This window comes from Bison bison, unplaced genomic scaffold (assembly GCF_000754665.1).
Source record: "Bison bison bison isolate TAMUID 2011002044 unplaced genomic scaffold, Bison_UMD1.0 scf7180017864089, whole genome shotgun sequence".
NCBI lineage: Eukaryota > Metazoa > Chordata > Mammalia > Artiodactyla > Bovidae > Bison > Bison bison.
The window spans coordinates 1489950-1515826 of NW_011494661.1; the positions used below are offsets into that span (position 1 = coordinate 1489950).

The 25877-nt window shown below is 49.3% G+C and overlaps 2 protein-coding genes across 2 annotated transcripts in view; both read left to right on the plus strand.

Moving 5' to 3' along the window:
• The window catches only part of CAPN1 (calpain 1, (mu/I) large subunit), a 27237-nt gene extending 3096 nt beyond the window's left edge, over positions 1-24141 (plus strand). Inside the window, exons 5-22 of the mRNA XM_010838047.1 lie at positions 497-630; positions 717-885; positions 1716-1799; positions 2147-2232; positions 2594-2668; positions 2797-2957; positions 14977-15158; positions 16049-16060; positions 18852-19063; positions 19164-19203; positions 19768-19833; positions 19913-19970; positions 20933-20997; positions 21419-21487; positions 21730-21808; positions 22622-22738; positions 22957-23015; positions 23403-24141. Coding sequence (XP_010836349.1) covers positions 497-630; positions 717-885; positions 1716-1799; positions 2147-2232; positions 2594-2668; positions 2797-2957; positions 14977-15158; positions 16049-16060; positions 18852-19063; positions 19164-19203; positions 19768-19833; positions 19913-19970; positions 20933-20997; positions 21419-21487; positions 21730-21808; positions 22622-22738; positions 22957-23015; positions 23403-23429 — 1695 coding nt within the window. The 3' untranslated portion in view covers positions 23430-24141. The remainder of the gene's footprint in view (positions 1-496; positions 631-716; positions 886-1715; positions 1800-2146; positions 2233-2593; positions 2669-2796; positions 2958-14976; positions 15159-16048; positions 16061-18851; positions 19064-19163; positions 19204-19767; positions 19834-19912; positions 19971-20932; positions 20998-21418; positions 21488-21729; positions 21809-22621; positions 22739-22956; positions 23016-23402) is intronic.
• Positions 24142-25609: 1468 nt separating this feature from the next.
• SLC22A20 (solute carrier family 22, member 20) overlaps positions 25610-25877 on the plus strand; it is a 22516-nt gene continuing 22248 nt past the window's right edge. Inside the window, 1 exon segment of the mRNA XM_010838048.1 lies at positions 25610-25875. Within this exon segment, the coding sequence (XP_010836350.1) occupies positions 25610-25875 (266 nt within the window).

Below are 25877 nucleotides of genomic sequence, written 5' to 3' on the forward strand. Positions count from 1 at the left end.
CCCCACCCCCCCACACACACACACACACACACACACACACACACACACACCCGCATTTTCATTCCACATCTAATTTACCTAGGTATCCCCACTCCCTACACACACACACACCCACACACACCCTGGCCTAGAATGGTGGGGAGGGGGAAAGTCTGGGGTCATGGTAGGGCCCAGCAGAGCCAAGGTCCAAGGGCTTTGCAACGTCTCTGTACCTGAAGAGGCAACTTGGTCTGTTTCAAAAATATGAACAATGCTGCCTTACAAGTGTTGCCTGCCTAATCTTGTTTAGTTTTCCCATTAGGAAGGCATTATTGTTCCCTTTTGTGGAGGGGGAAACAGGCTCAGCGAGGACGACCTGCTCAGATCCTGTGTCTAGGATGCGTGGCCTAGAATCAGGTATCTAGTGAGTGGCAGAGCTGCTGAGGCCTGACCTCAGGCCTGACCTCAGGCCTGAGGGATCTCAAAGCAGGGATTCACTGTGCCCCTCCTCCCCCAGCTGTGGCAGTTTGGTGAGTGGGTGGATGTGGTGGTGGATGACCTGCTGCCCACCAAGGACGGGAAGCTGGTGTTTGTGCACTCTGCCCAAGGCAACGAGTTCTGGAGCGCCCTGCTGGAGAAGGCCTATGCCAAGTGAGTGGGGGCCCAGGGACAGCTCCAGGCCACGCCTGGGTTGGGGGTCCTGCTTGGTGCAGAATGGTGACCTGGGCCGCCCACAGGGTGAACGGCAGCTACGAGGCCCTCTCAGGAGGCAGCACGTCTGAGGGCTTTGAGGATTTCACCGGCGGAGTCACCGAGTGGTACGAGTTGCGGAAGGCGCCCAGCGACCTCTACAACATCATCCTCAAGGCCCTGGAGCGTGGCTCCCTGCTGGGCTGCTCCATCGATGTAAGTGCCTCCCCCATCCTGGGACCTGAGTTTCCTAGCGGTTCCTTTTCTCTACTCAGCCCAGCCTCAGACTTGCCACGGGCTTGGCTCCAGACCCTGTCCTTTGCCTCACACCATCCCTGGATCCTCAGCCAGCCTGGCTCATCACCTCAGTCCTGTCCTCCACCTCCATGCCTGGCTTCCTCCTGGTTCCCAAAACCTCAGACTTCAGCATGTTCTCCAACTTCCTCTTTCCTGTCATCTGAGGCCATGCCTGTGCGCTGTCCAGTTCACAGCCTGGCCTCAGCTCCTCCCGAGTCCCAGTTCCTGTGGGCCCCAGACTCCCCATTTGTTCCTTCAGTTGCTCTCTGTTCCCCGACTTATCTTCAGACCTCCCTCATCCTTGATCTGGGCCTCCACCGCCACCATCACTGCATTCTCCACTCTAACCCCGCTGCCGCGCTCTTTCCCAGCCCTACCCGACTCTAGTCTCTGCTCACCCCTCTTCTCTGCCTCCCTGAGTCCCTCCACATGAGGTCCTCTGAGGACCTCGTGGCTCCTGGGTGAGGGGAGAGGCTTTGCATGGCTGTATGTTTGTGTTCACGCATGTGTGCCCAGGGTCTGGCCAGCTCTGGCCAGAAGCAGTGTCAGTGGGGTGCACACCCCCCCTCACCAGCAGTATCATTGGTGGAGTAGCCAGCAGCTCCCCCTTCCAGGGACTGAGATGGGGTCAGGGGTCCTGACCATCACTCCCAGTAACTGTGGGTGTATGCAAGGGAAAGCCAAGACTCGGGGCTCATCTCCTGAATGGGGGTGGGGACAGCGGCCGCAGCCCATGTGTCTTTCTGCAGATCTCCAGCATTCTGGACATGGAGGCTGTCACCTTCAAGAAGCTAGTGAAGGGCCACGCCTACTCTGTGACCGGGGCCAAACAGGTACTGCCCCAGGTGGAGGTCTTCCCCAAAGGGTGGTTCCAGCCTCCTTGCCTCTCTGGCCTGTGGCCAAGGCTGTGGGAGAGGCCGACTCTCCCTGTGACCTTCAGCAGCACCTTCCTATCTCCCAGGGACTCTCGCCCAAAGATGGTTATCTTGTCCCTCCCTGATTTACTGTACTTTGTGTATAGAGCTGCTTCTCTCAGCAGTTTATGCCCAGACAGGCTTCTCAGCTGTGCTTCCAATGGTGGGTGCTGGGTGCTGAGCTGGGTTCTGTGAGGATGAGGTGGCGGGAAGGGGTGTTAAAATGTGTGCCAGAAGCAGGCGCTGACGTGAGCTCTGGGGAACAGGTGAACTACCAGGGCCAGATGGTGAACCTGATCCGGATGCGGAACCCCTGGGGCGAGGTGGAGTGGACAGGAGCCTGGAGTGACGGGTGAGGGTCCATGGAGGCTGGCCGGGGAGGCCTGGGAAGACTCTTCAGTGCCACTGGCATTTCTGCTGGGGTCTCTGCCATCCCACAGTGGACTCAGGCTTGAACAGAGGGGCCCATCTGCGTGTGACTGGGTCTGGGGACTGCCCTGGCAAAGCTCAGGCTGTGCGTGCAGGCGGCTGTGCCCACCTACCAGCATCCTCGGGGCGTCTGAGCTGGCCCTCATAAGATAACCCCTGGGACTGGGGTCTCTGGACTTGCCCTTGTGGAGGCCTCCTGACCTGGGCCAGGGAAGGACAGGCCCCAGGGATAGAGGCTGGGCAGATCAGTGGCCCCAGCCCCTGGCAGTGCCCTTTTCCTGCAGCTCCTCGGAGTGGAACGGCGTGGACCCTTACATGCGGGAGCAGCTCCGGGTCAAGATGGAGGATGGGGAGTTCTGGTGAGCAGCCCCCTCCTCAGCTGAGTGGGCACCCCAGCTCCCAACCCCACCCCCCCGAAAACCAGCTGTGCCATGTCTCTTGATGCCTCGACTGGGCATCCTGGTTCACTCTCACCTCAACCCCCCAGGATGTCATTCCGAGACTTCATGCGTGAATTCACCCGCCTGGAGATCTGCAACCTGACACCCGACGCGCTCAAGAGCCAGAGGTTCCGCAACTGGAACACCACCCTGTACGAGGGCACCTGGCGGCGGGGGAGCACCGCGGGGGGCTGCCGCAACTACCCAGGTGACCTGGGGAGTGGGGTCCTGGGCCCTGCTGCCCTGGACAAGACATATCTTCTCTCTGAGACTGTTTCCTCAGCTGTAAGATAGGGGTAGTTGTACTTGTTTTGCAATTTTGGTTTGAGGATGAAAAAGTGTGAATTCCCAAGAGCCACCTTTGACTGCCTTGCTGGAGCCTGAACTCAGGGTGCGGACAGAGGAGACTTCCTTGCTGATGGCCACCTCCTGTCACTCCTCCTTCCGGGCCTTCCTCCTGGCCCGCTGTCTCCCTCCTTGGTCCTTCTGTCGCCTTTCCCTGGGGTCCATGGGCATCCTTCCTCTCCCACCCTGCCTTCTCTTCTTAACAGGTTTAGCATCCTCATCCTCCCCAGGTTGGAGTCAGCATTTTAATGCTGTCCCTGCAAACACTCAAGTTTCTTGGCTCCTAGCTCCCTCTGGTCCTCTTACCTGGCACAACCATAATCCTAATTGAACCCTCTCGACCGGCTCCAGAGCCGCTGACTGGGCCTGGAGAGAGATCACACACTTCGGGCAGTATTCGGAGGAGGCAATGGCACCCTACTCCAGTACTCTTGCCTGGAAAATCCCATGGACGGAGGAGCCTGGAAGGCTGCAGTCCATGGGGTCACTGAGGGTCAGAGACGACTGAGCGACTTCACTTTCGCTTTTCACTTTCATGCATTGGAGAAGGAAATGGCAACCCACTCCAGTGTTCTTGCCTGGAGAATCCCAGGGACGGGGAAGCCTGATGGGCTGCTGTCTATGCGGTCGCACAGAGTCGGACACGACTGAAGCGACTTAGCAGCAGCAGCAGCAGTCTCTCCTCAGACCTGCCTCCACTGTCACTGTTTTCCGACCTCACGGGACACCCATCGTAGTCCCACCTCCAAGGCCCCCAGCCTGTCTGGACCTGTGCCCGTCTTTGCTGCCTTCCTGCCTGAGACAGTGGCGGAACTGTCCCCACTCAGGGGCACCCCGCCCCCCACCTCTGCTCTAGACCCCGTTCTCCCTCGGGCTCCTTCACCCGTCGCCTCTCGCTCCGGGGCACAAGGGAGAATTGCCTGCCTCTGGAACCCACTTCCCCGCTCATTTCTCTGCTCCCCTTCAAAGTCAAGTTTCTCAAGATGGCCAGCCTCCCCCTTTCCTTCCTCACTAAGTTCAGTGCTTAACCCGCTCCAGTCCACCTTGCGTCCCCACCATGCTGCTGCGGCTGCTCCTTGTCCGCTTTGGTTTTGCCAAATCCACCACCACTGCCCTCTTCTCATGTCCCGCCTCCTCCAGCAGTTCTCAGCCTGGCTCCCAGCCCTCTGTGTTCAAGCATGCTTCTCCCTCGCAGGAATCTCATTTCAGTTCTTCCCCAGATGACCACTGTTCGCGGTACCGTTTTCTGAGAAGCCTGTCCTTTGCCTGCAGGTCCAGCCCTGTCATAGAGTTCCCACGTAGCTGGGTCCGTTTCTGAGTTGCCTTTCCGTCCCTCGGCCTATCTCTTTGCTACTGCCGCGTTGGTTTAGTTGCTGTGGATTTGTACGTCCTGCGGACTTTGCTGTGGTCCAGTGGTTAAGACTCTGCTTCCAGTGTAGGGAGTGCATGTTTGATTCCTGGCTGTGGAACTGAGATTTATAAATCCTGCAATTGGACGGGATGAATTCCTTCTTCAAGCGTCTCTTAGCTCCTCTTGCTCTTTGCTTCTGGTTTTCTTTTTTTGGTTTTGTTTTATCTGTGTGAATTTTAGGATCAGTTTACCAAGTCCTACAAAAAGCCCTTTTGAGATTTTAATTTGGAATTGCATAGACTATATAGACCAATTTGGGGAGAATTGACATCTTTCCAATTTTATTCTTCTTATCCAAGAATGTGCTATGTCTCTTTATTTTGGTCTTTAGTGTCTTTCAATAAAATTTTATAATTTTCATTGTAAAGGGCTTATACCTCTGTTGAGATTTGTTCCTAGATACTCTTATCATCTTGTTGCTGTTGTAAATGGTATCTCTTTTTAAATGACATCTGCCAGGTCATTGCTGATACTGTAGTATGCAGCTGACCTTTTAAGTTTATTCTACATCTGGCAAGCTTGTTAAACTGTAATGAATTTACTCATTTTTCTGTATTCTTTTTGGTTTTCTAACTGACAGTATAGCATCTGCCAATAATGATAAATTTGTTTCTTTTCCAATGCTTATAACTTTTGTTGCATATTCATTCTTGTTTAATGTGCTGGCCAGGCTTGCTGCATGCCCACTAGCACTCACTATGTTCTGGTCTTACCCTTCTCTCAAAAGGAAAAGTTTTTACTATTAAACGTTGACTGTAGATTTCATCACTAGAAACTTTTCTACTTTAAGTTTTTTTTGTGTGTGTGTATGCACCTTTTATCAGAGTAATGAAACTTAATGTTATGAAATAACTTTATTATTAGAATTAGCTGTTTTAAATTACCTGTTAAAACAATAAGTTACATTGATCACTTTTCTCATATTAAATTAACCTTACATTCCTGAGATAAAACAACAGAGTAATGATATAAATTTTTTATACAATAATTTTACATCCACGTTCATGAGTGAGGTCTGCCAGTAGTTTTCTTTTCTCATGCTTACTTTATCTAGTTTTGATATGGGTGCTGTATTTGGCTGGCAAAGTGAACTGGGAAATGTTCTGTCTTTTCCTGTTTTTCTGGAAGAGTTTGCATAAGATGGGGATGATTTCTTGCTTGAATGTTCGGTGGAACAGGTCTAGAAAACTACCAGGCCTGCTCTTTTATTTAAAGATTAACTTTTGATATTGAGTATCTTTTATGGTCATTAAATTTTTCAGATCTTCTACTTCCTCTTGAAAATATTTTGAGGAGTTTTATTTTCTAGGAGTTCATCCTTTGCATCTGGTTTTCTCCATTATTAACATGAAGTTATCCTTAATATACTATACCTCATCTGTAATGATAACATCTCTTTTATTCATTGTCTCTTTTGTCTTTATTAATCCTGTGAGGGGTTTGTCAATATAAGTCTTTAAAATAAAATGATCTTTTACTTTATTCTTTATAGTATTTTTTTTCCATATTATGAATCTTTCTTGCTTGTTGTTTCATTCATCTGCTTTCTTTGGATTTATTTTTAGAATTTATTTTATGACGTTTTTTCCTTCCAGTTTTATTGTGATATATTGACATTCAGCATTGTATAAGATGTACAGCATAAATAATGATTTGGTTTACATACATCATAAAACAACGGCCACAATAAGTTTAGTGAATATCCATCATATCATATAGATGCAATATTAAAGAAATAGAAAAAAATGTATTTTTTCCTTATGATGAGAACTCTTAGGCTCTTAGAATGTACTCTCTTAGCAACTTTGAGATCTAACATACAGCAGTGCTCTATTTATCATGTTATACATTGTATCCCTAGTATTTATTCATTTTATATCTGGAAATGTGTACCTTTTGACCACCTTCATCCAATTCTCTCTGCCTCTACCCCTCGCCACTGACTACCACGATTGTGATCTCCTGTGAGTTTCTCCCATTCAGTAGGCAGTCTTTTATTTTGTTGCTAGTTTCCTTTGCTGTGCAGAAACTTTTCAGTTTGATGTAGTCCCTTTTGTTTATTTTTGCTTTTGTTTCCCTTGCCTGAGGAGGTGGATCCAAAATAATATTACTAAGACCGATGTCGAAGAGTGTATTATCTACGGCTTCTTCTAGAAGTTTTATAGTTTCAGGTCTTACATTTAAATCTTTATTCCATTTTGAGTTTATTTTTGTATATGGTGTGAGAAAATAGTTGCGTTTTGTTTTTTTTGCATGTAGCTCTCCAGATTTCCTAACATCATTTATTGAAGAGGCTGTCTTTTCCTCATTGTGTATTCTTGACTCCTTTGTCATAGATTAATTGCCCATATAAGTGTGGGTTCATTTCTTGGCTCTCTGTTCTGTTCCATTGATCTGTGTGTCTGTTTTTATACCAGTATCATATTGTTTGTTTGTTTGTTTGTTTAAAGAACCCAAATAAATCCTTTATTCTTATGAGCTGTTTTCTCTATTTTTTTGGCTGACAATTCATGGTGTCCAAAGTGGGATACAAAGCAACCCGTGCATACTGTTTTGATTACTGTAGCTTTGTAGTATAGCTTGAAGTAAGACAGTGTGCTACCTCCAGTTTGGTTCTTCTTTCTTAATATTGTTTTGGCTATTCAAGATCTTTGTGTTTCCACATGAATCTTAGAATTATTTGTTCTAGGCCAGTGAAAAATACCATTAGTATTTTAATAAGGGTTGCATTGAATCTGTTAGATTGTCTTGGGTAGTATGGTCATTTTAACAGTATTAATTCTTCTAGTCCACGAGCATGGTATAGCTTTCCATTTGTTTGTGTCCTCTTCAATTTCTTTCATCAGTGTCTTGCAGTTTTCCGAGAATAGGTCTTTTACCTTCTTAGTCAGATTTATTCCTAGGTATTTTATTCTTTTTGATGTAATTGTCATTTTATAACTTCTTAAATCAGATTCTTACTTCATTAATTTTTTTCTGTATGTACCTTTGAGTTATACAATTTTAATATATAATGTTTTTAAGAATTATAATATAATTTGCATTCTATAAAATTTACACTTTTAATGGGTACAATTCAGTGGTTTTTTAATATATTCACAATGCTGTATAATCATCACCATTACCTAACTCCAGAACATTTTCACTACCTGCAAAAGAAATCTTATATCCATTAGTAGTCACTCCCTAACCTTCTCATTCACCAACCCCTGGTGACCACTAATTTAATTTTGTCTTTATAGATTTGCTGTTCTGGACATTTCATAAAAATGGAATCATGCAGTATGTGGCCTTTGGTGCCTAGCTTTTTCCCCTGAGCATTGTGTTTTCAAAGGTCATCCATGTTGCAGCATGATCAATACTTCATTTCATTTTTAAGGTTGAATAATATTCCATGACGTGAATATACCACATTTTGCTTATTCATTCTTCAGTTGATGAATTATTTTCAGTTTGGGGGTATTGTGAGTAAGCTGCTCTGAATACTTATGTACATGTGTTTGTATGAGCAAGTGTTCTCTTAGGTCTACAAGGAGGAGTGAATTTTTAGGTTGTATGGTGACTCCATGTTTACCTTTCTGAGAAACTGATCTGGTTTCCAAAGTGGCAGCACTGTTTACATTCCTCCTATCAGTGCATGAGGGTTCCAATTTCTCCACATCCTTGTTTTCTTTCCACATCCTTGTTAACACTTATTGTCCACCTTTTTTCTGATAGCCATCCTGGCTGCTATAAAGTGGTATCACATTGCAGTTTTAATTTGCATTTCCATAGTGACTAATAATGTTTAGTATATTTTCATGTATTTATTGGCCATTTGTGTATCTTTTCTGGGATGTCTATTCTAATCGTTTGCCCATTTTTAGATTGGGTGTTTGTCTTCTCATATATTCTTCATATATATATTTATATATTCTAGATGTGAGCCTTATGAGGTAGATGGTTTGTATGTATTTTCTCCCTTTCTGTTTCTGTTCTCTCTTTTCATTTTCTTGATAGTGTTTTTGAAGCACCAAAGTTTTAAATTTTGACGATGTCCAATCTTCTATTTTTTCTTTTATTGCTCATGCTTTTGGTGTCATAGCTAAGAATCCATCGCCAAATCCAAGGTCATTTAGCTTTGCATTTTCTTCTAAGAGCATTATGATTTTAGCTCTTATATTTAGGTGTTGATCTATTTTGAGTTAGTTTTTGTTTATGGTATGGGATAGGTGCCCAATTTAGTTCTTCTGATTATGGAAATCCAGCTGTCCTAGGATATGTTGAAAAGACTATTCCTTATGCATTGAATGATCTTGTCACCCAGTGGTCAAAAATCATTTGGCCATTTAGGTATGGATTTACTTTTGGTCTCTCAGTTCTATTCTTTTAGTCTACGTATCTGTTTATGCTTATTCCAATATCACACCAATTTGATTATTTTAGCTTTGTAGTGAGTTTTGAAATCAGGAGGTATGAGTCTTCCAACTTTGCTCTTTTTCAAGATTATTTTAGCTTCTGGGCCCCTTAAAATTCCACATAAATTTGAGGATCTGCTTTTCACTTCTGTGGGAATTTTGATAAGAATTGCATTGAATCTGTGGATTACTTTGAGTATTATATCTTTTGACTTTTCTATGTCTTTTTTAATTTGTTTCATCAAAGTTTTGTAATTTTCAGTGTATAAGTCTTTCAATTCCTTGGTGAAATTTATTCTTAGGTATTTTATAGCTTGGGATGCTGTTATAAAGATATTATTTTCTTAATTTCCTCTTTGGATTTTTTTTCATTGTTGGTGTATAGAAACACAACTGTTTTTTGTGTCCTGATGTAATCTGCAACTTCACTGAATTTGTTATTAATTCTAATATTCTAATTTTTCAGGCTTTTCCATACAGGATCATGTCATTTGCAAGTAGAGATAGTTTTTTTCTTCATTTTAAATTTGATTACTTTTTCTTTTTCTTGACTAATTGATCTAGCTAGAATTTGCAGTACAATGTTGAATAATAGTGATGTAAGTAGGCATCTTGTCCTGATCTTGGAGAGAAAGCTTTCATTTTTTTTCACCACTGAATGTATTACTTAAATGCTCTTAAATGCCCTTTTTCTTATTGAGGAAGTTCTCTTTTATTCCTAAATTTATGTATCTTCTTGTCATGAATTTGTGTTGGATTTTCTAAAGTGCCTTTTCTGTCTCAATTCAGATGGTCATGTATTTTTTTTCCCCTTTGTCCTATTGTGATGTATTACACTGGTTGATTTTCTTATATTCAACTGTTCTCACATTCTTGGAATAAATCTTCCATAGTATGTAATCTTTTTAATAAACTGTTGGATTTGGTTTACTAGTATTTGTTGATGGAGAAGGCAATGGCACCCCACTCCAGTACTCTTGCCTGGAAAATCCCATGGATGGAGGAGCCTGGTAGGCTGCAGTCCATGGGGTCGCTGAGAGTCGGACACAACTGAGCAACTTCACTTTCACTTTTCACTTTTATGCATTGGGGAAGGCAATGGCAACCCACTCCAGTGTTCTTGCCTGGAGAATCCCAGGGACAGGGGAGCCTGGTGGACTGCCATCCATGGGGTCACACAGAGTCGGACACGATTAAAGTGACTTAGCAGCAGCAGCAGCAGCAGTATTTGTTGAAGATTTTTATATTGTTATTCATGAGTGATACTGGTCTGTAATTTTCTTTTCTTATGATGTTTTTATCTGGCTTTGGTGTCAAGGTAATGCTGCCCCATAGAATGAGTTTATCTCAAAGAAATAGTAATGTAAATGAGAAATCACATACGATAGTAATTAAAACACTGTGTACCTATTTTAAAAAAGAACTCAAAACAACAACCTAGTTTTCTACCTTAAGGAACTAGTAAATGGGCAAACTAAACCCAAGGCAAGCAGAAGAGCCAAATAAATGAAATAGAGAAACAACAGAGAAAAATCAATGAAGCCAACAGTTGGCCGGCCCTGTGCAGTGGAAACGTGGCATCCTAACCACTGGATTGCCAGGGAATTCCCTATTTTATTGTTGATTTATAATTTAATTTCCTTGTATTCAGAAAATATGATCTATATAGATCATAACTTTGAAATAAACAGAAGCTGGTACAATGGCCCAGCGTGAGTATTCACGTGTTCTTAAAAAGGCTGGTGAACACTTTTCTGTTGTGTACTGTATGCTGAGCACTTCTGTAAATATTTAAAATATAATCTACTTAACTTTCACACTGACCCTATGAGGGATATACTATATTATCACTATTTACAGATGAAGAAAGTGAGGCACAGAGAAATTAAATAGCTTACCAAAGTCACTAGTAAGTGGCTGAGCTGGGATTTAACCCCATCTGGAGTCTGTTTTCTTGACAGGCCTATTTGCTTGACTGTTCTCTGAATGTTAGAGGGAATCTTCTACAATTGTTCACCGTATCAAACTTACTGACTATTTTGTCTGCTTAATCTATCAATTACTGGAAGAGGGATAATAAACATCTCACACCACCCTGTTGGCGTCGCCAGTTTCTCCCTTTATTTTTGTCAGTTATTTTTCTTTACAAATATTGAGCTATGATTTTAGGTGAATCAAGTTTAAAATTGTTTCAAGTTCCTAGTGAGTTAAACTTTTTTTTATTTTCCAGTGCCCACCTTCATCTTAATAATTCTTTTTACTTTGAAGTCTGTTTCAGGCTGTGTGACTATGCTGTTCCAGTTTTCTGTTGATTACTGTTTTTGTGGTATGTCTTGTTACACTCTTTGATGTCTGATCTTTCTATAGCTCAGTGTTTTAGTTATCTCTTATAAATAGCATATGACTTTTTTAATGGTCAGATTTGCAAAACATTGCCCTTTGATTGGAAAATTTAATCCATTTACATTCATAGTGTTACTGATGTATTTGTATTTATTTCAGCAGACTTACTATGCATTTTCTGTTCATCCCTCCTGCCTTCCAAAAGTGCCTTCTTTTGGAGTGAATTTTTTTCTTTTCTGTCTGCTAGTTTTTCCCTCTATGAGTTTGGAAGATATAAGAGCTTGCTTAATAAGTTCCAAAGTTAGTTGATCAGTATCTTTACCCTCTACCTGAACAGTATAAAGTATAAAGACCTGAAAATGTTCCAGCTGGATCACATCCTCTCTTTGTTCAATATGCTGTCTTTAGCTAGTATTTTAATCCTTAACTATTTCCTTCCTGTCCTAAAGTAAGCACCATCATCATCCCCATTATTTGATATAATCCATGTTTGTTTGAGTACCCACATAATATTAGTGTTTTTGCTCGCCATACTCAGACCTTTCACCTGAGATCTTTTTCTGTCTGTCTGCAATATATCCTTCTGAATTTCTTTTAGTGAGGGTCTTTGGTACTACATTTTCTCAGGACTTGTGTAAAATGCCTTTGTGATGTGCTCATTCTTGATGATTCTCTGGATGCTGAGTCTTGAGTCGACATCACTCTCACCTCCCTGGAGATGCTGCCACTCTTCCCTCTGCTGCCACTGTTACTGTATGAGTCTGGAATCTGCTCATCTACCGTGTCTTCTGAAATGTCTGTCTTTCCTCTTTTAAGTTTGTTTCTTTGATATTCTACAATTAGACAATGATGTGTTGAGTTGGGGATTCTGGTTTGGATTTGTTGAGCTCCCTGTATATGAAGGTTGGTGTCGTTCAGCAATTCTAGATGATTCTTAGCCGTGCTCTTTGAGAATACCCTTTTCCTGGTCTCTTTATTTTCTGCCTTGAGAATGCCAATCCAATGTAAGCTAGACCTCCTCGGTCAATCCTCTAGATCTCTTAACATCTCTTAAATGGCCCTCCTCTGAATCTCCCTAGATTGCATTCCGGGTAGTTTCTTTAGATCCATTCTCAATTCACTTGAATTTTCTTTTTTGCAGTTGGTTAATCTTCCCAACAAATACTTAATTTCACTTGAAAAATTCATTTCTGGAAGTGTTAGTGGCTTTTTTCTAATCTGTTCATTCTTGCTCATATAGTCCAGCTTCTCATTTATTTCTTCAAACGTAGTAAGCTTAGTCTTTCATAGTCCATGTCCGATAATGTCAGTGTCTGAAGTCTTGGCAAGTTGTTTTCCATCCATCGTGGCTGGTCAGTCTCAGCCAGAATGAGGTTTATCCAGTGTAGCTGCTTGTTCTCAGCCTTGAGAGGTTTTTGGCTTATTTGACCTAGAAGTATGTGGGAGTTCTTTGAGTTCTTGGATGAAGTTAAGTTCCTCGAGTGTTTCTGCCAGTCACACCTAGGATACTCCAAAGCCATGACTCTGAAAAATAAATTGTCTCCTTAAGTTTTTTTTTTTCTTTTACCTCATGGGCAGCGTGAATTAAAACTGCAAGCTCATGAGAAGGCTGCTTTTGGTTGTAAATTCTCAGAGAATGCTTTCCTTCCTCCCAGTGGTTTTATTTTCTTTCATACTTCCGCTGCGGGCATTCCTCACAGAGCTTCCAGTTTTATTGCTGGGATCTCCTGTCAGACTTTGTCTCCTGCCCCTGTGCCCAGGCAGGACTCAAGGTCTCTGTGAGTCCACAGAAGTCCTTTGGCATTATTTACCTTTCATGGCTCCCAGTTTCCATTTTTTTAAAATAGCTTTATTGAGATAAAACTCAGATACCATATATTTCACCCATTTTACAGTGTAAAATCCAGTGTAGCCTTTACTGTGTTCATAGAGTTGTGTACCCATTATCACATTAATTGTAGAACATTTTCATTACCCCCCAAAGAAGCCCTGCACAGCCCTGGCTGTTACTCCCAAGTCATTTCTCCCCCTTATTTCTATCCTACCGCTAATCTACTTTCTGTCTCGTATGGATGTGCTTGTTCCAGAAAGTAATTCCATACAAATGGAACCATACAACCTGTGCTCCTTGGTGACCCGCTTCTTTCACTTCGCATAATGTCTTCAGTGTTCATCCATGGTATACAGCATGTGTCCGGACTCCATTCCTATTTTGAATAATATTCCATTATTTGGTTATATCACATTTTGTTTAAATGGGGTTGCTTCTATCATTTGTCAGTTATAAATAATGCTACTTTGAACAGTCACATACAAGTTTTTTGTGTGGACATATGTTGTCATTTGGAGAAGGCAATGGCAACCCACTCCAGTATTCTTGCCTGGAGAATCCCGTGGACAGAGGAACCTGGTGGGCTACCGTCCAAGGTGCGGCAAAGAGTTGGAGGCGACCCAAGAGCCTTGGCACACACGTAGGTGTAAGAAACTGGAGGTTCCTAGGATGACAGTGGAAACTACTTTAGAAAAGATGGTCTGAGGAAAGACTTTCTGGCTGAGACAAAAAGTACTTTTCGTTTTATAGAACTTTTTGTAGAGGGGCTTCCCTCATAGCTCAGTCGGTAAAGAATCTGCCTGCAATGCAGGAGACCCGGGTTTGATTCCGGGGTTGGGAAGATCCCCTGGAGAAGGAAGTGGCAACCCACTCCAGTATTCTTGCCTGGAGAATCCCATGGCCAGGGGAGCTTGGCAGGCTACAGTCCACGGGGTCGCAAGAGTCAGACATGACTTAGCGGCTAAACCACCACCACATGTTGTCATTAGTCTTGGAGATACACACATATATGTACGTATATATACACACACCCACATACATATTCCTAGGAGTGGGATCACGGGGTCACGTGGTAATTCTATGTTAAACCATTTGAGTAACCACCAGATTATTATGGAAAGTAATTGTACCATTTTATGTTCCTACCAGCTGTACGTGAGGTTCTGATTTCTCTACACCCTCACTTATGATCTATCTTCTTGATTAATGTTCATTTGGTGTGTAGGGGAGGGAATGCTGGACTTACTGGTGCCTTTAAAAGGAGGTTTTGTATTTTCTGCCCAGCACTTTGTTCTTCTAGTCGGGGGGGGATGGTTCAGGCAGCTGAATTACTAAACAGCCAGAAATGCAAGGCTCCCTCCGCCCTGTGGCTCCCCTGCAGACCCTCTTTCTTTGCCCCTGCTCCAAGTCACTGTCTACACAGCAGCCACCTTCTAAAACCCTAATCCAATCATGCCCCTCCCAGTACAGACCTGTCAGGGGGCCTTTCTTACTCTTTGATTCAATCCACACTTCTTACCTCTGTCACCATCCCAGATCCCCTTTGCTCACTGGAGCCCCCGCTGTGGGTCTTTTTTCTCTCTCTGCCTTGTCCTGCTTCCCAGGCCTTCTTCTTCAGGTCTCAGCTCACAGGTCACCTGGAGGATTCCTTCCCTGCCCAACTCCAGCTTGCTCTCTTTGTAATTGTCCCATTACCTAACCTGACTTGCTCGCGCTTTGCCTCCTTCTGGAATGTGAGCTCCTGAGGCAGGGACTTCGTGTGTCCCCTCTGCACACATGTCACTTGGCACACGGTGGACCCAGTGATATTTGTTGAATGAACACATGGAGGAGGGAAGGCTTGATGGGAGGCTGCTCTCCTCCACCTCTCTGCTGATCCCTGCCTCTCTACCTCCTGCAGCCACTTTCTGGGTGAACCCCCAGTTCAAGATCCGGCTGGAGGAGACGGATGACCCGGACCCCGACGACTACGGGGGTCGCGAGTCAGGCTGCAGCTTCCTGCTCGCCCTCATGCAGAAGCACCGCCGTCGGGAGCGCCGTTTCGGCCGTGACATGGAGACCATAGGCTTCGCTGTCTACGAGGTGAGCAGGCGGATCGCGCGGAACGCGGCAGAGAAAGCGGCCTCCCGGCCAGCTCTGCCAGGGGTGCCAGGGGGTCTCTGGAGGACTTGGTGACACCTGCCAATCATGGTTCAGCTGGGGCCAGTCACACCCCTGAGGTACACAGTCCTAAACCTGACCTTGGGGAGGCACCTGCTGAGGCCCTCCACCAGAACTAAGGCAGCCAGGGGCCTAAAATTCTTCCCAGGAGGCGGATAGTGAGTGAGGAAAATGTTTAGCGAGGAGAAGGGAAGATCCTGAGATTCTTCTCCCTGTCCTCGGAGGCCAGCAGGCTGCTCTTGGGCAGACCTCTGGCTTAGCTGACGCCTGGGACACAGACCTCCTGGCTCAGTTTCAGAAAGAAGTGGGCAAGTGGTCTGCCCTGGAGGAGTAGTGAGCTCCCCATCTGCGAAGTATGTAAGCGGATGCTGGCCATGGAGGACCCTGCTACATACTCTGTATTCGTGACAGACAGACACTTCTGGATCTCCCTGGTCGGGGTAAAGGACAGTCACAGCCTCTGCCCAGGCCCACAGCCCCCTGACAGCAAACTGGTATGGATGTCTGATGTCCCGGGACTGGAGGACTTTGCAGTTGGCCCTGCAGGGGGCAATCCTGGAGACTCCAGTTCAGAGCTGAGGTGCAGGGCATTCCAGGGACCAAGAGGGCCCCGCCTGGGGCTCCCTCCTGGGGTCCTTCTCTGGCATGAAAACAGGTCTGAGGCAACAGCAGCCCCAGGCCCATCCCTAACCCTCCTGGTCTCCCCATCCTGTCCTTTTTATCTGAAGAACTCTGGGCCCCTGTGTGGCACACACCACACCCCCTGCCCCTGGGCCAAGCGTGTATCTCTAACTCCCCTCATTTCTCTGCAGGTCCCTCCGGAGGTAGGTGTGGCACCTGACTCACCTGGATTTACACACCCTTGAACACACGTGGCCCCATGCTGCCCAGAGGGAGCAGGACAGCGGCACGCCCACACGTAGAGAGCTAAGACGCCACCTCCTCTGGGGGCTCACACAGTGCCCCCACCCCCTGCCCGCTCTTCAGTGGGCAGAGCAAACACTGTCCTCCTGTGTGTCAGAGCAGGTAACAAGTCAGGAGGCTGGATTTGAAGCTTGACCCTCAGCCCTGCCTGAACCACACCCACGAGGCTCTTCCTGTCTGACTCTTTACACTGAGGACATCTGGGATGCTGGTTGGGAACAGGGTAGTGGGTGGGCTGAGTGTTCTGTGCCCTTGAGCAAGTTGCTTAAGCTCTAAGCCTCATGGGCTCCCATGAGCATAAGTGAGGAGCTTGTGTAGAGGGCCCTACAGTGTCTTATATGGGAAACGCCTGGTAAGGATGATAAGAAAGTTATTTCATGGTGTCATCAGTCAGTTCAGTCGCTCAGTCACATTCGACTCTTTGCGACCCCATGGACTGTAGCATGCCAGGCTTCCCTGTCCATCACTAGCTCCCAGAGCTTACTCAGATTCATGTCCATTGAGTCGGTGATGCCATCCAACTGTCTCATCCTCTGTTGTGCCCTTCTCCTCCCACCTTCAATCTCTTCTAATGAGTCAGTTCTTCCCATCAGGTGGCCAAAGTATTGGAGCTTCAGCATCAGTTCTTCCAATGAATATTCAGGACTGATTTCCTTTCAGATGGACTGGTTTGATCTCTTTGCAGTCCAAGGGACTCTCAAGAGTCTTCTCCAACACCACAGTTCAAAAGCATCAATTCTTTAGCACTCAGCTGTCTTTATGGTCCAATTATCACATTCATATGTGACTACTGGAAAAACCATTGCTTTGACTAGATGGACCTTTGTCGACAAAGTAATGTCTCTGCTTTTTTAATAAGCTGTCTAGGTTTGTCATAGCTTTTCTTCCAAGGAGCAAGTGTCTTTTAATTTCATGGCTGCAGTCACCATCTGCAGTGATTTTGGAGCCCAAGAAAATAGTCTGTTACTGTTTCCATTGTTTGCCCATCTATTTGCCATGAAGTGATGGGACTGGATGCCATGATCTTAGTGTTTTGAAAGTTGAGTTTTAAGCCAGTTTTTTCACACTCATCATCAACAGGCTCTTTAGTTCCTCTTCACTTTCTGCCATTAGGGTGGTGTCATCTGCATATCTGAGGTTGTTGATATTTCTCCCCGCAGTCTTGATTCCAGCTTGTGCTTCATCCAGCCCAGCGTTTCTCATAATGTACTCTGCATATAAGTTAAATAAGCAGGGTGACAATATACAGCCTTGACGTACTCCTTTCCCAATTTTGAACCAGTCTATTGTTCGAGGTCCGGTTCTAACTGTTGCTTCTTGACCTGCATACAGATTTCTCAGGAGGTTGGTAAGGTGGTCTGGTATTCCCATCTCTTGAAGAATTTTTCAGTTTATTGTGATCCACACAGTCAAAGGCTTTGGCATAGTCAATAAAGCAGATGTTTTTCTGGAATTCTCTGGCTTTTTCTATGATCCAACAGTTGTTGGCAATTTGATCTCTGGTTCCTGTGCCTTTTCTAAATCCAGCTTGAACATCTGGAAGTTCTTGGTTCACGTACTCTTAAATCCTAGCTTGGAGAATTTTGAGTATTACTTTGCTAGCATGTGAGATGAGTACAATTGTGTGGTAGTTTGAGCATTCTTTGGCATTGCCTTTCTTTGGGATTGGAATGAAAACTGACCTTTTCCATTCCTGTGGCCACTGCTGAGTTTTCCAAATTTGCTGGCATATTGAGTGCAGCACTTTCACAGCATCGTCTTTTAGGATTTGAAATAGCTCAGCTAGAATTCTATCACCTCCACTAGCTTTGTTCGTAGTAATACTTCCTAAGGCCCACTTGACTTTGAATTCCAGGATGTCTGGCTCTAGTTGAGTGATCACACCATTGTGGATATCTGGGTCATTAAGATCTTTTTTGTATAGTTCTTCTGTGTATTCTTGCCACCTCTTCTTAATATCTTCTGCTTCTGTTAGGTCCATACCATTTCTGTCCTTTATCGAGCCCATCTTTGCATGAAATGTTTCCTTGGTATCTCTAATTTTCTTCAATAGATCTCTAGTCTTTCCCGTTCTGTTGTTTTCCTCTATTTCTTTGCACTGATCACTGAGGAAGGCTTTCTTATCTCTTCTTGCTATTCTTTGGAACTCTGCATTCAAATGGGTATATCTTTCCTTTTTTCCTTTGCCTTTCATTTCTCTTCTTTTCTTAGCTATTTGTAAGGCCTTCTCAGACAACCACTTTGCCTTTTTGCATTTCTTTTTCTTGGGGATAGTTTTGATCACTGCCTTCTGTACAATGTCACGAGCCTCTGTCCATAGTTCTTCAGGCAGTCTATCTATCAGATCTAATCCCTTGAATCTGTTAGTCACTTCCAGTGTATAATCGTAAGGGATTTGATTTAGGTCATGCCTGAATGTCTAGTGGTTTTCCCTTACTGTCTGCATTCACCTCCATGGTGTCTCCTCCCCTTGCCCTTGTGCAGCAGGCAGGGCTTTTACACCCATTTTACAGATGAGGAAGCGAGCAATGTGACTCATCAGGGATGGGCAGCCTTTGGGTGACTGAACCGTGACCCAGCTCTCTGGCCCCTTGGCCAGACCCTGGAGCCTGAGGTCTGGGTCTGGGTCTGGGGGCAACTCCGAAGGGTGGGCTGAGCTGCAGCCCCCACTTTCTCCTCCCCTCCCACCAGCTGATGGGCCAGCCGGCCGTGCATCTGAAGCGGGACTTCTTCCTGTCCAACGCCTCCCGGGCCCGGTCCGAGCAGTTCATCAACCTGCGGGAGGTCAGCACCCGCTTCCGCCTGCCGCCTGGGGAGTACGTGGTGGTGCCTTCCACCTTCGAGCCCAACAAGGAAGGTGACTTTGTGCTGCGTTTCTTCTCAGAGAAGAGCGCAGGGACCCAGTGAGTAGAAAGCCCTCCCCTGTCTCCCCCTTTCCTCCCACCACACCCTTGCTGCCCCAACCCCCGTTGACTGGCCCCTCTCTCTCCCCACCCTCTGCAGAGAGCTGGATGACCAGGTCCAGGCCAATCTCCCCGACGAGGTACGTGCCCTGCCCCCACCCTGGGTGCACGACGGGGACCCGGGTGTCCTGTGTCTTGGTCTCTAGCCAGCAAGGCAGAGCCCCTCCTGGCAGGAGCCATACACATCCCTCACTTGCCAAGCACTTTACAGTTTGCAAAGGACTTTGCGATAGTAATGGCGCAGGGCCCCTGGGTTCTTGCTCTCTGCAGGGTCTGTGCTGAGCTGTTTACCTGGATCACCCGGTTTCCTCCATAACAACCGTGTCAGGGTGCTGTCACCGTCTCTCCTCTCAGAGGGAAACTCGGGTTCAGAGAGGTTAAGGAATTTACCCAAGGTCACGCAGCAGGGATCCAGGCTCACCCCTCATCATTGGGCTGTATTTCCACCTCCATATTTAGACCACAAGAGTTCCAGACAGGGATACAGTGGGGACTGGGTCCCCATTTTACAAATGAGGAGAGTGAGGCTCTGAAGTGAAGTGACACCTAGCTGACGAGTGCTCCCCGCCCCGCCTGCCGCTGCTGGCCACGCAGAGGCCAGGCTGGGGCGCCCCTGACCTGCTCTCCCCACCTTCCCTCTCCAGCAAGTGCTCTCAGAAGAGGAGATTGATGAGAACTTCAAGTCCCTCTTCAGACAACTGGCAGGGGAGGTAGGCTGGGCCTGGTGGCGGGTGTCTGGGGCACTGAGGGGTTTCCCCAGGGCAGGTGCCATCCTCCATCTCCCCCCAGGACATGGAGATCAGCGTCAAGGAGCTGCAGACCATCCTCAACAGGATCATCAGCAAACGTGAGCGTCCCTGGGTAGCTGTTCTCCACCCCGTGTCTGCCTCCACGCCCCCAGCCCCCATTCCTCCAGACTCCAGGATCTAGGCTTCTCCCACCCTGGGCTGAACCCAACCCCTCGGTCTTTGAGGGCGGGCACCCTCCACTGCCTTTCAGAGTCCTGCTCACCCCGCTTTTTCCTCTTAAATTCCTCTTGCCAGACCCCATTCTCTGTGCCTGAGCTCCAGGCCCTGGTGTGATTAGGAACTTAGCTGGGGAGTGGGCCAGTGGTTAAGGATCCACCTTTGATCCCTGGCCAAGGGGCAGCAAAGCCCCTGCGCTACAACTGGAGAGTCCATGTGCTGCAAGGAGGATCCTGCGTGCCGCAACCAAGACCCGACGCAGCCAAATAAATAAATAGATGGATATTTCAAAAAAGAAGCAGCTTAGCTAGCTGAGGGCACCTTAGGGCCAGTGTGCCAGCCCCCTTCGTCCCAGAAGGCGGGTGACAGGTGACGGGCTTCACTCCCCGTTGGGTACAACTGAAGGCAGCTGCCTTTTAGCCTTCCCTTTGCCCCCGCCTCTGACCTCTGACCTCCAACCTGTGCCCATGCTTTTCCCTCAGCCCAGAGCCCCTCTCCTGCTCTTCTCACCCTTCGGGACCTGAGGCAGCCCCTAGCCCTGCCGTGACCCCCTTCCCTGCATGTTTCTACTGCACTTCCTTCCCTTCTGTCCAGCACCGGTCCTGTTTACTCACATCTAATCGTGGTGTTGACGTGGCTGTTGGGTCAGCGGCTTGATTACGAGAATACTTTAAACTCCTTTTTCTGATGATAAAAACAATCCTACGCACCTCTTCAGCTAGATTTTAGATATCAGCGGACAGGAATGGTGCCTCCCTGCCCCTCTTCCCACCCAGTGCACCCAGCACGGGGCAGTCTGGGGATGCTGGTTGGGTTGAGGTGTTGAGACTGGTCTTTCTTGCAGACAAAGACCTGCGGACCACGGGCTTCAGCCTGGAGTCCTGCCGCAGCATGGTCAACCTCATGGATGTATCCTCCTGAGCAGGGCTCGGGGTTGGGTTGTCAGCATAGGAAGGGCTTGGGTTGGGATGTCGGCAGAGGAAGGGCTCTGGGTGACCTGTCCCAAGAGCAGCACAGGGAAAGGGACAGGTGTGGACAGGCCAGTTCCTTCCTGGCATCCTCCCCTTGACTGGGGGGAAAACTGAGGCGCAAGGCTGTGTCAAGTGACGGGGGAGAGCCTCGTCTACAGGTGACCCTAAGGCTGGCACTCAGAGAACACCCCTCCCAGCCTACCCCAATTCAGGCCTGGCTTTGGGCAGCTCCTGCAGCTTCTCCCCTCCCCTACCTCGGGTTTCTCTCCACGGCCAGTCTTTCCTCCCCTCAGTGCTCAGTACTCACTCACCCAGCGTCTGGTTTACGCTGTGGAGTTTTCTTCTTAACGGCCGCCCAGCGTGACGGCAATGGCAAACTGGGCCTGGTGGAGTTCAACATCCTATGGAACCGGATCCGGAATTACCTGGTAGGTGGTTCCTGCCCGCAGCACCCTCCCCTCTTCTGCGGCCTCAGTCACAGCGGGCGGCCGGCCTCCGGCTCCCGGACCGGCTATGTGGTTCCCAAGCCCTCACCCTGGCTTCTGCCCTTCTGAGCCCACGTGTCCCAGCGGCTCACCCCCTCTCCCCCGACCCTCGTTAACCCTCCACGCTGGGCGGATGGGAAGGGCTGGATGCTTGCCGAGCCCTCACCCTCTGCCCCCCACCCCAGTCCATCTTCCGGAAGTTTGACCTGGACAAGTCGGGCAGCATGAGTGCCTATGAAATGCGGATGGCCATTGAGTTTGCAGGTGAGGCCTGAGGGCGGGCAGGACCTGTGGAGCCCCCAGGGAGATGGCCCGGGTTGCTTCCCTGATAGCTCCCAGGGCAGTGGCCCACCCATGGGGCCTTGTCAGTGGGTGGGGTGGGGTTGTTGATGGCAGTGGTGGTGAAGTGATAACAAACAGCCATCTACTGCCTTTTTCTCCTGGTAACTGTTAGCATTTCCTCTTGTCCTCACTAGACTTCCCTGGTGGCTCAGAGGTTAAAGCGTCTGCCCGTAATACGGGAGACGTGGGTTTGATCCCTGAGTTGGGAAGATCCCCTGGAGAAGGAAATGGCAACCCACCCCAGTACTCTTGCCTGGAGAATCCCTTGGACAGAGAAGCCTGATAGTCTACAGTCCATGGGGTCGCAAAGAGTCAGACACAACTTAGCGACTTCACTTCACTCACTTCACTTTGTTTCACTGCAGCCTGCGAGGATAGGGTCTTTTATTATCCCATTGAGCACAGAGAAAAGTATCTCCTCAGAGAGGGGAAGTGACTGGCCTGGAGCCACACAGCCAGGGAGAAGTGCAGCCGGCCTCCAGGGCCTCCAATGGGAGCCGTGCAGGGCTCACCCTCACAGTCCCACTTCAGGATGAGGCCAGGGCTTTCCGAGCAGATGAAACTGGACCTGTGGGCCCTGATGGCCAGCTCCTGGGTGGGTCATTCTGGGTCCTCAAGCTTTCTCTGGGCCAGCACTTGCCCAGGACCGCCTCCCCCCATGGCGGGGCTCACTCTGCCCAGCTTTCCGTCCCCCTTCCCGCACCTCCCGGGGCCTCACCTGCTCTCCTGGGCCAGGCTTCAAGCTCAACAAGAAGCTGTACGAGCTCATTATCACCCGCTACTCGGAGCCCGACCTGGCCGTGGACTTCGACAACTTCGTGTGCTGCCTGGTGCGGCTGGAGACCATGTTCCGTGAGTGTCCCCATGGGCGCCCCCTTCCCACGAGGGTCTCGGGGAGTGGAGCTGGGGGTCCACACAGGCTGAGTGCCAGGAAATGAGGAGTATGGAGGGAACTTTGGAGGGGAATCTCGGGCAGCAGGGGCAGGTGGAGGGTGAGGCTGGAGGTGGGGCTGGCCCTCGAACTCGTGTCTCACCGAGCCCTCCTCCCATCTCGTTTCTTGAACACACAGGGTTTTTCAAAACTCTGGACACTGATCTGGATGGAGTGGTGACCTTTGACTTGTTTAAGGTGGGATTCTCCTCTGGTCGGGTGGGGGAAGGCACTCAGGGGCAGTGGGTTTTTCTCACCCGCCCCCCACCCCGGACGGGCTGGAGCCTGGAGCCTCAGAGTCAGCCCTGAGGCTGGCCACCTGCATCCTGCACAGACACAGCAAGGATCTCTGGTTTCTGAGGGTGGGGGCAGGAAGACCCAGGCCCCTGGAGGCCTGCACAGGAGCCGGCAGCCTGGGCTCCCAGGGTTAGAGGAGGTAAGAGTGGCCCCCTCCCCAGGAGGGTCCCTCTCCCTCCTGCCCTTGACAGAGGGAGGAGACGGCAGCCCCTGAGCCATGGAGCTGGGAGGCGGGACTTGGGGCCTCTGCCCTGGCTGACTGCTTTCTATGCCCTCTCTGTCCGGCAGTGGTTACAGCTGACCATGTTTGCATGAGACGGGAGCTCAGGCCCCCTTGCTATGCTCCTCTGCCCTCCTCGTCCGCCAAGCCATGCCTTCCTGCGATGCCACACCAGGCCACACCAGCTGCAAGTGCCTTCCTTGGAGCAGGAGGCGGCCTCGACCTCCTGTCCCCTCGCCTCTCAGCCGCCGTGTTTCGTTTGCTCTGGGCAGAGCCATGGGGCCCTCCCTGCCTCCACCCGGCCCCTCCGCTCACCAGACCAGGGAGGCAGCTTTCGCTAGTTCCTGCCTCAGGATGGGGCTCCCCGGGGAGCTGGGGGCCCCAAGCCTCCCACATCCTGACGTGTCCTCTCTCCTGCCCCCACAGGCCACCCCTCCCCCCGCTCCCCCACCTACACACTTTATAACCACTAGCTCTGCAACAGTCTGCAGTCTAGACCTGTGGAGCCCCCTCCCAGCTGGGGCCCCCTCCCCAGGACTGGGAACGCCTGTTCGTGCCTGTGCGGAAGCCAATGCTCCCCTCTGCCCCATGACCCCTTAGCCTGTCCCTGCCAGCTGACCAGAAGCAGCCTAGCCTGGGGGGTGGTCAGGCCTTCCCTCCCTCCCTCCCTCCGCTCTCCTTTTTTATATTGGTTATTTTAAAGGGGACTCTGTGGGGACTGAGTTACAGGGATACCAGAGGCATGGGGTGGGAGGGGTCTCATGTTTACATGTGGAGAAACCCCGAACAATAAAGAAAAAGACCCCACTTTTGTCTCTGGAGTATGTTTCTGCCTAAACCTGCTGGCCCACGAGGGTACCTTATCCTGCACCCACCCCTGCCCTGTCCTCTGTCTCCTTCCCCATCGCCCCAGTGGCTGGCACCTCTGCCCGAGTCCTGGGCATCTGGCAGGGGGTGGGGGGCGGGGATGGGACCACACTGCTGAGGTCCCACATGGCCCTGCTGGTCCTCCATGCCCCCCTCCTCTGAGCCCTGACCCCTTCCTTCCCTGCACGTTCTGCAGGGAACGTGAGGCTCTGGCTGAGACCCAAAGCCCTACTTAGCACCAACGTGACCCCCAGGAAGCTCCCCAGAGCACAGAGCCTCCTGGAAGTCTTCTTGAGGCTGGGGGAGGGGAGTTGCCCTGTGACCCAGACACCTGTGGTTTATATAAGCTGTTCTGGTCCTAAGGATCCAGGCTCTTCTTACCAGAGATAAGAGTAGGTTGAGTTGGGGGTAAAGGAGGGGCTGGGAGCAGTGCCGCGAGGGGAGAACCGCAAACTAGGGCAGCACCTGCAGGGCAGAGACTGATGGAGCCAGGTGGGGGTGGGGACTGCCCTAGGCCCCGGGAGCCCCAGGCGGAGCCCCGAGTGGCAGACGGGGCCTGGAATCTGCATTTTGCCTTTGGGAGTCCCTGGGCCGGTCTACTGGGTCTCGTCAGTAAGGGGAGTGGCCCGTCATTTCCTGGGCGCCAGGGCTGGTTTGTGAGAGGAGGCAGGTGGAGGGCCCCACCCTCTTGGTTCTCTGTAGTGGGTTTCCTTTGATGAGAGGCTGGGACACTGTGGGTGCCCAAGCGTGGAGGCCCTACCCCTCACCCACCTCCAGCCTGAGGGTGCCTGGGGTGGAGGCAGGGAGAGCAGGCCTTCCTCGTGGTTGCCCTATTTGGGCATTTTTAAAGGACTTTTTTTCTGAGTATCTCCTGTGCAGCCCACAACTTCCAGGAAAATGGGGGAGAGGCAAGCAGCAGTAGTCGCTGGCACCCCCTTACATGATCTCCAAGCTTTTAAGGCTCTGGCCTCAGGGGAGACCAGTGACAGGCCTGGGTCCCGTGCGCTGAGGCTGGAACTGGGCTCCTGAAGACGCCTCACGGCAGCCTCCAGTAAGAAGGGGATGGTGACGATGGCGCTGCATTTACGGCTGGGGTCCCCCCATGAGGGCTGTGGGCAGGGGCCTGGGCCTGCAGATCTGGGCAGGGGGCTGTGAGGTGGCCCCCTGGGACCCCTCACTTTTCTAACCTGGGAGGTGAGAGATTAGGAGAAACGAGGAGAAAGGGCCTGGCAGCAGGGGAGCCTCCAGACGTGGGGACGCCCCAGGCCTCCTGTGAGGTGTAACTGGACCCCTGTGAGTTCCGGACGCGGGGCATCTGCGGTCCTAACCCCGGCCTGTTCCTCCACCTCCCAGGGCCCAGCCCCTTTACTTAAGGCCCCACACCTGGGCCTCAGGACAGGCCCGGGCCATGGCCTTCACAGACCTGCTGGACGCCCTGGGTGGCGTGGGTCGCTTCCAGCTCGCCTCCACGGCTCTGCTGCTGCTTCCCTGCAGCCTGCTGGCCTGTCACAACTTCCTGCAGAACTTCACGGCCGCCGTGCCCCCTCACCACTGCCAGAGCCCCGCCAACCACAGTGCGGCCGCCGTCTACAGCTCGGGGGCCTGGCTGAGAGCCACCGTACCCCTGCACCCGCTCGGGCTCCCCGAGCCGTGCCGGCGCTTCACACGGCCTCAGT